This window comes from Camelus ferus, chromosome 35 (assembly GCF_009834535.1).
Source record: "Camelus ferus isolate YT-003-E chromosome 35, BCGSAC_Cfer_1.0, whole genome shotgun sequence".
NCBI lineage: Eukaryota > Metazoa > Chordata > Mammalia > Artiodactyla > Camelidae > Camelus > Camelus ferus.
The window spans coordinates 10033526-10046820 of NC_045730.1; the positions used below are offsets into that span (position 1 = coordinate 10033526).

Here is a 13295-nt window from a genome sequence, read left to right on the forward strand (position 1 = left end):
GCTGATTTGTTGAATGTGTTCTGTCATTTACTGAGGAAGATATGTATGCTAGTATTTCTCATTGTAATTGTGGTGTCTCAGTTTTTGCTTTATATGTTTTGATGATGTTATTAAGTGTATGCATATTTAGAATTAGTGTATCTCTTCCTTATGAATTGAAATTTTTTAATCATTGTGGTGTACTCTTTCTCTGGTGCTTTTTTTAATCTCAAAGTATATTTCAACTGATATTAAACATCTCACCTTTCTATTAGTTTTCGTTTTCAAATGGTGTATCTTCTCTTTAGTTATAACTTTTCTGTATTCTCCTGTTTTGGATTTGTCTCTTGTTAACAGCAAATAGTTGTGTTTTTAGCCAGTCTGAGTTTTTGTATTTAATTGAAGTAAATTTTAGTTTGTTTATACTTAATGTATGCACATGAGTTTTTTTGTGTGTTTGTGTGTGCATGTGTGTGTATTGCATTTGAATTTAAACTTTCCATCTTACTGAATGTTTTCTATTTGTTTTTCTTGTTTTGTGTTCCTTTTCATTCTTGTGTTATTTTGAATTGCTTAAAAAAAAGACATTTTTAGAGTAGTTTAAGGTTCCCAGCAATATTGAAGAGAAGGTACAGAGATGCCCTTTGTCCTCACACATGCTTAGCTTACCTGATTATCAGCACCCCCCACCAGATTGAAACATTTGTTACTATTGATGAACCTATAATGATTCATAATTATTACCCAAAGTTTGTTATCTACACTAGGGTTCTCTCAGTGTGTACATATCCTGTGTTTGGACAAATTTATAATGATATATAGCCATCATTATAATATCATGTAGAATATTTTCACTGCCCTAGAAAATTGTCTGTACTCTGCCTGTTCATCCCTCACGCCTCACTTTAGGGCAACTATTAATCTTTTTACAGTTCTTACAGTTTTCTGTTTTTTCAGAATGTAGTATACTTGTAATTATATAGTTATGTAGCCTTTATAGATTCACTTCTTTCACTTAGTAATACTCTTTTAATTTTCCTCCATGTCTTTTTATGTCTTGACAGCTCATTTATTGTTAGTGCTGAATTGTTTGTCTGGAGGTACCACAGTTTATCTATCTATTCACCTATGGGAGGAAATCTTAGTTGCTTTTAAGTTTTGGCAGTTATGAATAAAGCCTCTATAAATACCCATGTGCAGCTTTTTGTGTGGACATAAGTTTTCAGCTATTTTTGCTTAAATACTAAGGAGCATAAGCTAGATTGTATGGGGAGGGTATGTTTAGTTTTTGTAATAAACAGCCGAAGTGTTTCCCAGAGTTCTGTACCATTTTGCATTCTTACCAGTAATGAATGAGAGTTTCTGTTACTCCTCACCCTTGCCAGTGTTTGGTGTTGTCAGTGTTCTGGATTTTGGCCATTTTAATAGGTGTGTAGAACTTTCTCTTGGATTACTTCTTATCATTCTGATCTACCCTCTCTATTAGCCTGATAAAATTTAATATTTCCGTGTGCTTTTACCCTCTTTCTGAACCCTATGAAACTCTTAGTGAATGTGAAATTCATTTACTAAACTCCTGACATACATCTTACTGTTCTCATGTAATTCTCCATTTCTTAAAAAAATTATGTTTTTGTCACTTTTTTATGGAAGGGCTGTGATAGTCACTGAAAATGGAAAAGTTTTTTTGTAAAAGGTATTACTTTTACTTGAATGGTTTGACAGAATTTACCAGTGAAACTTTGTAGTGTTAGAATGAAACCTTCTGGGAAGATTTTTGATAAAAAAATTTATTTCTGGAAAGTGAGTATATATAGTATTTTCTTATTACCCTGTTGATGTTTTTTGGATCAGTAGTGTGTCATAGTGATAACCCTGTTTTTATTCTTAAGATTGGTGATTTGTGGTCTCTGCTCTTTGTTTTGTTTCTGTTTGGTTTTTTTTGACTGGCATACCTAGCATTTGTCGGTTTCATTTGCCTTTTTAAAGAAACAGCATTTGGCTTTGTTAATTTTTAAAGTCATCTGCCTGTTTTCTGTTTTACTGATTTCTGCTTTAATCTTTTATTATTTCCTTTCTAGCATTTACTTTGTGTATGTTTAGCTCTACCTTTTTAACTTCTCAAGGTGGCAGCTTAGTTCTTTCATTTTAGATCTTTTTTTCTAGTAAAAGTATATAAAGCTGTAAGTCTTCCTCCTAGCACTGCTTTGGCTGCATTCCGGTTTGGTATGTTGTATATTTGTTACTACTCGGTTCAAAATGTTTTCCAAATTTCCCTTGTGATTTTCTCTTTGACCCATACATTATTTAGAAATATATTAAATATTTGCCATATATTAGTGGTTTTGCTCGATACCTACTTGTTACTGGTTGCTAATTTAATTTCATTGTGGTTATGATTATACTCTAGATGATTTTAGTCCTTTAAAATTCAGTAAGACTTACTAGGGCACAGCATATGATCTGTGTTGGTGAATGTACCATGTGTATTTGAAAGGAATGAGTACTCTGCTGTTGAATATAGTGTTCTAGTCAGTTAGATCAAGACAGTTGATACTGTAAAGCTCTTTTATGTCTTCACTGATTCTTTTTTGGTATAGTTCACCTATCAGTTGCTGAAAATGGTGTGTTAAAAATCTGTCATGATTGGAACGTTGTCTGTTTCTTCCTTTAATTCTGTCAAGTGTTACTTCATGTATTTTAAGGCTATATTATTAGGTGCACACACTTCTCATTGTTATGTCCTTCTATTAAATCATCTCCTTATGATGAAATATCCCTTTCTATCTATGGAGTATTTGTCTTGTAGTTTATATCTAATATCAAAATAGTCACTCTAGTTTTTATATTCTTACTGTTGGTATGGTATATCATTTTCCATTCATTTGCTTTATTTTCTCTAATCTTAGAGTCTTTATGTTTATTAAAAGTGTCTTTTATAGGCAGCATATGGCTTGGTCATTTAAAAAAATCTACTTTGTCCCTCTCAATCGCTCCTTAATCTACTCTGTCCCATTAACTGTTGTGTATAAATGATTTAGTATTTAATATAAATTAAAATTTAGATTGAGAACTTATTTTAAGATTTGTTTTTTTGAAAACAGCTTTATTCAGATATGATTGACTTTCACTATATGACATTTATTTAAAGTGAACTGTTTGAAAAGTTCTGACTAATGTTATGTACACATGAAACCATCCACACAATCAAGTCAGTGAACATGTCCATTATTCTTAAAACTTTTCTCATACTTTTTTGTACTGTATTTGAACCGCCCCTTCTTCTCCATAGCCTTGTCCCAGGTAACCAGTCGTCTGCCTTCTATTACTATAATTTACATCTTCTAGAGTTTTGTATAAATAGAATCTGTATGTGTGTCTGTATATGTGTGTCTAAGCATACAAACATGTATATATAATATACACACTATTTTTGTTTGGTTCATTTCTATCAGTGTAATTATTTGGAGATTTATTCTTGTTGCATCTATCAATATTTCATTCCTTTTTGTTGTTCTCTGCTGTTCCTTTGTATGATTATAGCAGTTTATCCATTTACATGTTGATGGTGATGGTTAGACTATTTCTAGTTTTCAACTGTTACAAATGAAGCTATTGACATTTGAGTACATGTCTTTGTATGACCATAGGCTTTCATTTATCTTGGGTAAATACTTAGAAATGAAATGGCTTGTTTATAAGTGCATGCTTAATTATTTAAGGAACTGACAAACTTTTCTAAAGTGGTTGTAACATTTTACATTCCCATCAGTAGCATGAGAATTCCGGTTGCTCTACATCCTCTTCAACAGTTGGTATTGTCAGTTAAAAAAATTTTTGCCATTGAAGAGGTGTGTAGTGATACCCTTGTTTTTTTTCCCAGTTACATATAATATACACACACACATATATATTAAGATTATTTTCCATTATCGGTTATTACAAGATGTTGAATATAGTTCCCTGTGGTATACAGTAAATCCTTGTTGCTTATCTATTTTGCCTGTTAATCCCATGTTCCTAATTTGTCCCTCCTCCACCTTTCTTCTTTGGTAACTGTATGTTTGTTTTCTGTATCTGTGGATCCTTGTGCTTTTAATCCTTGTGCACTTCCTTAATGAATAATAAAAATTTGAGCTCCTTTTCATGTGTTTATTTGCCATTCTTACATCTTTTTTGGTGATGTGTGTGTTCAGTCTTTTACCCTCATAAAAAGTTAAATTGTTTTCTGTTGTCTTCTTTTAAAATATGACAGCTTTATTCACATACCATACCATTAATTGAACCTTTTAAAGTGTACAATTCAATTGGTTTTTACAAAGACTTGTGCAACCATTATCAGAATCTATTTTAGAACATTTTCATCCCACCAAAAATATACCATTAGTATTCACTTGTCATTTGCCCTCAACACCTCCACTGTAGATAACCATTAACCCAGTCTGTCCATATGCCTGTTCTGGACATTTTGTATAAATGGAATCTACAGTATGTGGTCTTTTGTGACTGGCATCATTAGCATATTGTTTTCCAGTTGTAGCATGTATTACTATTTCATTTAACTGCTAACTGATGCTCCAGTGTATGGATGTACTATATTTTGTTTACACATTCCACAGTTGAGGTCTGTTTGGATTGTTTTAACGTTTTGGTTATTTGAATAGTATTGCTGTGACCATTTGTTTACCAGTTTGTGTGTGTGTGTGTGTGTGAGGAAATATGTTTTAATTTCTCTTCGTATTATTATTAGGAGTGGAATTCCAGGGTTATGTGTTAAAATTCTTATCCTTTTGAGGAACTACCAGTCTATTTCCCAAAGTGGGTATGCCATTTTACATTCCTGCTAGTTGTACAGGAGCTGTCCTATTTCTCCACATCCTTGTCAGCACTTTTTTAATGTCTGTTTTATTTTAGCCACTTGTGGATGTGAAGTGGTGTTTCATTTTGTTTTTGATTTGTATTTAACTGATGACTAATGATGTTGAGCATCTTTTCACTTATTTCTCTTCATTCTGACAGTTTGTGCCTTTTAACTGAGGTGTTTAGCTCATTTACATTTAGTGTGATTAATGATACAGTTTGATTTACATCTGATATCTTGATACTTGTTTATCATTTACACTGTCTACTTTTTGTTCTCTTTTATTCTTTTTTTGGCTTTTGATTTTTGATTTCATTTTATTCTTGCTATGTTATTAGCTATATATTTTGTTGTGTTGTGCTAGTCATTGTCTTTCGGTTTAAAGTATAAATCTTTATCTCAGTGCTGTCTACCATCAAGTGATATTATTATTCTATTTCATGTATAAGATCCTAAAAATAATACAGTTCCATTTTTCTTTTTTTGGGGGGGGCCTTTGTGCAGTTGTTGTTATGCATTTATCTGTTATAAACTACAATGAATTGTCGTTATTTTTGTTTAAATAGTTGTTTATTGTTTAATGTGGTTTTTAAAAATATCTTCCATGTCTCCACTTAACTTTGTGAATATATAGAATGAAGTTATAATAACTGTTTTGTTGCTTTTTCTGCTTATTTTATCATTTATATCAGTTTTTGGATGTTTTTGATTCATTATTGTCATTACAGATTGTGTTTTCCTGCTTCTTTGGATCCATGGTAATCTTTGATTGGATTCCAGACATTGTGAATTATACTATTTTGTGTGCTGGCTGGCTGTGTGTGTGTGTATAATTCAAAAAATTGAAATGACATTCACATAACAAAATTAATCATTTTAATGTGAACAGTTAAGTGCTGCATTTAGAACATTCACAATGTTGTACAGCTACCACCTCTATGTAATTTCATTTTCATCACCTCAAAAGGAAACCCTCTACCCTTTAAACATTTGCTTTCTATTACCCTCATTTCTTCTATGATAAGACTGTGTTGTTTAATTTCTAAGTGTTTGTAATTTTTCCATTTTCCTCCTCTTAATGGTTTCTAGCTTCATTCCACTGGATTTGGGGAAGACATGCTTTGTATGCTTTAATTCTTTTTAAATTTATTGAGATTTATGTCCTAACATAGAGTCTTTCTTGGCAAATGTTACATGTGCACTTGAGAATGTGTATTTATCTCTGTTTCTTTAGCTTCAATTAGTGTTTGGACAAAGATCTGCTTTAATACCAGGTACCAAAATAGCAAGTGACACAGAGAGAGAGAGACAGACAGACAGACAGACTGAGAGAGAGAGAGACAGACTGAGAGACTGACTCTGCTGGGACCATTCCTTCAGTAGCTAACCAATCTGTTTACAACTCTGCCTTACTTAGCCTTTACCCACTGTGCTAGGAGATAACCAGAGATGAAAGTTTAGCATTTCATCAGGTCTTTTATGAAGATGTATCCTGCCGTGGGCATATGTTGCTGTCTAAATTCCCTAGCATGCACAGACACTTTTGAGAGCCCCAATTTCACAGAGCCCATGTTTTCCTCTTAGGCTCATAGCACTAGATTATATACTTGAACCTTAATCTTTTGCCCCAGGCATGTGTGAGTTTTTTTGACTGCCTCATGATGATTTAAGGAATACCTACCATTTTTTTTTTGCCTTGAGTGAGTTCTGAGCTTGTCAGAGTACAGGCATGTTGTGTCAGTTCTTCAGTAGCTCACAGACATTTTAGGATAGAGAAACACAATTCTTTGCAAATAAAATCTGCACTGCTCCTTCTGAAACCAGGAGGTGTGGTTCTTCACTAGAAACGCATGGTGCCGTCTTCAAGACCTCTGCTGAACCCTGGGTGGTGTGGGTCAAGGGAAAGTAAAAATTCCCAAAACTTTCCTAACATTTTTAAGTTGCCTTTTTCTGATTTAGCATTTTGATTGGTTGCTGCAGAATTTTCACTCTCTTTTTCGGACTCCTGACAAAATTGGTTCTGACAGTTCCTGCTTGACTTTTTGATGTTTTTGTGGTGGAATGTGCCCTTGGAGCTGCCTACTTTTCCATTTTTGCTGACACAGATCTGGATGTTTTTGCATCCCTATAAATCTCCTTGAGTTTTGTCCTAAAATACAATTAATGTTCTTCGGAAACAGTTTGATCTTTTCAAGTCCTGCTGTTATGATTTATTAGGTGGGTCCAGAGCAGTGCTTGGTCTGGGGGCATGTATTCCCCACACCGAGGGAAGACCTCTGTGAGTCTTTTACCCAGTGAATGCCCCATGAGTTATGAGTTTTTCCAGTCACATTTGGGGAACAGGCACTGTTCCTGGCCCTTTGTGCCAGCTGGATACTTCTCCCTCTAATCTTGGATGGTTCTTTTTCCATCCTCAGGTAATTTCTCTACTCAAGTGTTCTCTGCGTAATACTCAGGTGGTGCTGTTTGCATCTCTCGCTCTCTTGCTCAGAGTGTTCTCTTTATGAAGAGCTTTCATTTCTGGTACTTTGTTTTGCCAATTTTAGCTTTCTTGGTCTCATTGTGTGCCCTAAACTTTGAGAAGTCCTGGGCTTAGCCTCAGTTCCTCTCCCTGAGTCTTGGCCTAGAAGAACGCTGAAGACATTAAGCTGGGGCAAACCAAGGGCTCACCTCATTTGTTTCTTGTGTCTTTGGGATTGTGCCCTTCTGTACCTGATACCCAGTGTCTTCAGAACCATTGTCTCAATTATTATTTTTTTTCAGTGTGTGATGGGGTATGCACTGTTTCATTCGGGAGGCTAAATTTGGTCCTTGTTAACTGCCTGTTGGCCAGTCTCCTACTACTCCTTTTTTAAAAAAATTTTCATTTTATTTTATTTACTTTTTTAGGGGTAGGTAATGAGGTTTACTTATTTATTTTTGGAGGAGGTACTAGGGATTGAACCCAGGACCTTGTGTATTCTAAGAATGTGCTTTACCACTTGAGCTATACCCTCCCCCCTCTACTACTCCTCCTCAGCCTTCATTTTTCTCTCTCTTCTCTTTTTTTTTTGCTGGTTGTAGGTAATTAGGTTTATTTATTTATTTATTCTCAGAAGAGGTACGGCGATTGAACCCAGAACCTCATGCAATGCTAAGCATGTGCTCTACCAGAGCTATACCCTCCCACCTCTCTTTATTTTTTATTCCTCTTTTCCTTCTTTTCTTCCTTATTTCTGATACGAATTTTTCAGCATTGCATTTTAATCAGTTTAATAATGCATTTAATTAGTATTGCATTTAAATTAATTACATTAAATTACCTTTCTGGCCATAGCTCTTTCTGTATTTACAAGTATTAGTATTTATGTATATAGCAGTTGCTCCAGGGATTACAGTTTTTACACCAGTAAGTTCAGTCTGTCGTGTGTAGCACTTGACGCAAAATGTAGGAACCTTGAAACCATATAGATCTCTTTTACCTGCTCCTTCCTCAGTCTTTGTTACAATTTTATATATGTTGAAAACTTTACAAGACAGTATTTTAGTTTCTGAGGTAAGCAGTTATGTATTTTAAGTGAACGAAGGTATTAATGTTTCATCCAGCAAGAAACCCATGAAGAGTACCTGCATGCTTCATTTTCCTTTCATCTTGGAGCTTCCTTTTTGGGTAATTTTTTCTGTCACCTGGGGAAAATTGTTTGGTGTTCCCTTTAATGGAAATTTGTTTAAAGATATTTTTTGGTTTTGTTGTTTATCCAGTTCTCTTGATGATAACTTAACTTTTGGTTGTTTTAAGATTTTTCTTTTTCGGTTTTATGTATTTTTTGATGTGCCTATGTGTGGATTTATATTTATTTACCCTGGGATTTAGTGTGGTTCTTCAGTCTTTGACTTGCCATCTTCTCTTTTGGAAAGTTTTGGGGTATTACTATTTCAGATAGTGCTTTTGTGCCATTTCTTCTCTCATATTTCTCTGTGACTATAGTTACATGTGTGTTAGACCTGCTTATATGTTGTTTATATTTCCCTTCCTCTTTTTGTATTTTTCATACATTTATGCAAATATTCTGAATGTTTTCTTATTTGCTTTGTTGCTCTACTTCTGTTTTTGTCTTATGTCTAAGCCATTCTTCTATCCATTGGTTTTTAAAAATTTTTGTTTTTACTTCTGTAATTTTTGATTTAGTATTGAGTTTTCAATTTTTTGAAGAAATTTTCAGTTTTGTGTTGTGTTTGAACATAATGAGTATACTTATTTTAACGTCTATTTCTGAAAATCCAAAATACAGATTGGCTTTGTTTTTCTTGTTTATACTGATTTTCATTGATGTTATCTTGTCTCTCATGTGTTTGGTACTTTGTGTTGTGCTGAAAATGATAATGAACTAGTAGTAGAAATTATTTGTAGCCAAAATGACATTGTTCGCCTCTAGAGAGGATGTATATTAGTTTATGTCTGGTGTCTGGGGGCACTTGTAATTTAGGATTACATGAGTCAAATTTCAGAGTGTGAGATGATCAAAGCCCAGCTGCAGTTTCTTGGTGGGCCTATGTACTTTTAGTTTATTGTCACTTCTGGCTTGCAGCCCCTCAGTGTTGCATCTAAAAGGAGGTTAGGGGTTTATTAGTGTTCCTTTTCTCCCTTGGTTGTCTGTGGACATACACCCCTGTACTTCCAGTCCTCTGAGTTTGTCAGAAACCCCCTCCACCCTCTTAGCTGCTTTCTAAAGTGAAATAGGCAAATGACCCTTGGTTGGCACAGTGGCTAAAAATGGTACTTAACTCTCTGGACTTTCATCCTTTTCTAGTTTTAGCCCCAGTAATTCCTTATGATCACTGTGGCTCTTTGATACCTTTGGTCACATTTTGAAAATAAAAAGAAGTATTAACATTTAACATCAATTGTTAATATATTGTAAGTGAAATATTAAAATAGTAAAATGATGTTAGCATTTAAAATGTCAACATTAATAGTTAAAATTTAATATTAACATCAAAATTTATTGATATTTTCATATTTATTGATTGACATTTGTTAATATTGATATCAATACAGTTGATATTAAAATTTAAGATTTAAAGTGTTACAGTTTTTAATTTTAGGCGCTCAACTATAAAACTTCATTTTTTAATGGAGCTTCTCAGAGGAAGTATTGATCTGAATTATTTAGTTTACTCTTATAAAAAGTTTCATTGCTACCACCTGAATTTAAAAATGTTTCCTTCTATTTGTGTTAATGTGCATAATAACTGGAGAAATGATTGAGTCCTTTTTAATATCTTTTAAAATGCTTCTTTCCATTTACAATTTTTATAAAATTACTGGCTGTATTACCCGTGTTGTACAGTACATCCTGAGCCCATCTTATACCCAGTGGTTTGCACCTCCCACTCTCCCGGCTGTAACCACTAGCTTGCTCTCTGTTATCTGGTAGTCTGCTTATTCAGAGTCTTTAATCAGTAGTGGTTTAACTGTTGGTCAGTAATGAGAATTTGTTAATATTTTTGTTGTACATTAGCTTAAATAGGCACTTACGGATTTCTTCAGAAAGTTAATGATCTAATTTTATCTTTGAAAAGCTTTATTGAAAACTGGAAAATGACATTATTTTTGTTTATTTATTTTTAGGTTGGGCTCATGTGGTTTGTGCCCTTTATATTCCAGAGGTACAGTTTGCCAATGTTTCTACCATGGAACCAATTGTTTTACAGTCTGTTCCACATGATCGTTATAATAAGGTACAGTGAATATTATTTTATTGATGTGTGCATTTTTGTTTGTTTGTTTTAAAATTGGGAAGTGTAAAAGAATTTTTTTGTTGTTTTATTATAGACCTTCAGTAAAACAATTTAAATTATAGGCCTCCATCAATTTGGAAAAAGTGTAATTAACTGTGTTAAACTACCATTATTAATGTATTTTACTAAGATTACAGGAGTAAAAAACAAACACAAAGAAAACTATATTGCCTTTTACATGAACCTAGGTATTTAATATTCTGCCATTTACATGGCATTTTTATCCTTACTGATTTGTTCTTTAAGAATTACTGACCTTTAAGGGGGGACGGTATAGCTCTGTGGTAGAGTGCATACTTAGCATGCATGAGGTCCTGGGTTCAATCCCCAGTACCTCCATTTAAACAAACAAACAAACAAACCAACCAACCAACCAACCTAATCCACCCCCCCCCCAAAAAAAGAATTACTGACCTTTATGTTCTTTTAGACACTAAGGCACTATGAAATTGAATTAATAATTATTTGGTGTAACATTGATTATGCTGATACACATCCTGTCTTAAAAAATAATCCTGTCATAGAATATTGTTTGCTCATCTCTCCTCTCCAAATTATTTTCTGTTCCCAAGAGAGGATTTTTGTTGTTAGTTCTAAAAAAAATTCTTAATATTTGCTTTTTTCCCCTATATCTTTTCCTTAATTTAGTACATATGTATTGTTTCATTCTCTTCTGCATATTGGATGATTTTTTTTTATTACCCAATGTGCTTTTAAATACAGTGTTACCATTTAATTGAAAGTACTTGTTGATTTATTCCATCTTTGGAGAAAGTGTCACTGCAGCCCATTCTAAGATTTCAAAATACTAAACATTTTGGAATGTAGATTGTTAATATTTATTTTAAAAGTTGGAAAATATAGGAAATTAAATAGGAAAATGCATGACAAAAATCATCTAAAATCTTCCCATGGAGATCATTTGGCGTGCATTTTTATGTATACTGTATACTTGTTAAAAAATTTGAATCATGTTGCTTACACTATTCTGTTTTTGAAACTTACTAGCCCTGAACATCTTTTTGTGTTAATAAATTATATTTTGCTGTTATTTTTGTGGATACATAGCATGTAATACAAAGTATTAGGAACTCCCTACTGTTGAAAGTCCTCACTTAGTGTTTAGCATGTACATATCCAGCAGAATTTCTGTTTAAAAAGGTATGAACATTTTGGAAGCTTCAGTAAATATATTGTATGAAATTGTCCTAGAATGCAGTTTCTAACTTAACCACATTAGTGGTATGGGAGGTGCTCATAATCTTATATTCTGTTAAGTACAGTGTGTATTACCATTAAAGTATAATCTTTTTTATTCTTTCTAGTGAAAAATATTACAGTGTTTGATTGACTTTCTTTGAATACTGATGAAGTTAAATATTTTAAAGATTTTTAGAAAGCTTATTCATGTCTGTTAATTGACGTTGAATAGCTATTTGTTCCTTTTAATATTGTAATGTTTTAATTTTTTTAACGGAGTGTTTTTTTTGTTTTTTGTTTTTTTTTGTATACGGAAGATACTATTCTTTTGCTCTATATACTTGCTGTGAATGCTTTTGTCCATAATTAAACATTTGGTTCTTAATTTTCATTATGTCTTCACGTTTTTTATTGTTGGTATTCTAGCAGGTTAATTTTTTCTAATTCAGAAATTTAAAGTTTTTATATAATTTACACAACTACTCTTCATTGTTTCTCCTTTTGTTGCCATGTAAAGAAAATCTTTCTCTACACCAACGTATAAACATTTTTTGTACTTTCAAAATTAATTTTAAAAAATACTTGTTTTTTCTTTCAATTTGAAATAATTTCAAACTTACATAAAGGTTGCATTAATAGTACAAGGAGCTCTTCCTCTCCTAAACCATTTGAGAGTGATTTACCAGGATAACACTGAAACCCTGAACGATTTAGTGTGTATTTCCTATAAAGAAGAACTTTCTTCTATGTGACCAGAATACAGCCATCAAAATCAGGAAGTTAACATTTATGCATATTACTGTCTAATCCAGAGACTTCATCATTATTTCCCTTACTTTCATTCATGCCTTTCAGTTTTCTCAGTAATGTCTTTCTTAGCAGAAAGATCATTGATTGCTTTTTGTCTCTTAAGTCGCCTGAAATCTCAAAATACTAAATCTCAAATAGTAATTCATTCTTTCTCTGACTTTCATAACTTTGATACTTCTGAAGATAACAGGCCAGTTATTTATAGAATGTCCTATTTGGATTTTTATGATGTTTCCTCATGATTAAATTCAGATTATGTGTTTTTGGCAGGAATATCACAGAAGTGATGCTGTGTTCTTCTCATTGCATCCTATCAGGTGGTACATGATTTCAGTTTTTCCCGTTACTGGTGATGTTACCTTGATCACTTGGTTAAGGTGGTGTCTGCAAGATTTCTCCACTGGGAGGTTAATTTTCTTTCCATCTATAATCAATAAGCATTTTGTGTGGAAGTACTTTGTATGTAAATATCTTGCTCCTTGTTCCTTTTACCCACTAATTTTAGCATCCATTGTTGTTTCTTTGCTTAATTAATCTAATACTATGATTGATGGCAAGTGGCGGTTTTCTAATTCCATCTTTTACATTCATCATTTGGCATTCCACTTAAGGAAGAGCTTTCTTCATTCCCCAGTGAAGTAATATAAATAGTAGTATGGACTAA

General features: G+C 33.0%; 1 protein-coding gene across 14 annotated transcripts in view; it reads left to right on the top strand.

The window, feature by feature from the left end:
• MLLT10 (MLLT10 histone lysine methyltransferase DOT1L cofactor) overlaps positions 1 to 13295 on the top strand; it is a 161278-nt gene that overhangs the window by 43492 nt on the left and 104491 nt on the right. For all 14 annotated transcript variants that reach the window (XR_004317496.1, XM_032473931.1, XM_032473921.1 and 11 more), the window contains one exon: positions 10452 to 10561. Coding sequence is in view for 13 of the 14 variants with exons in the window: in XM_032473931.1 (XP_032329822.1) it covers positions 10452 to 10561 (110 nt within the window). In the remaining variant the exon portion in view is untranslated. The remainder of the gene's footprint in view (positions 1 to 10451; positions 10562 to 13295) is intronic.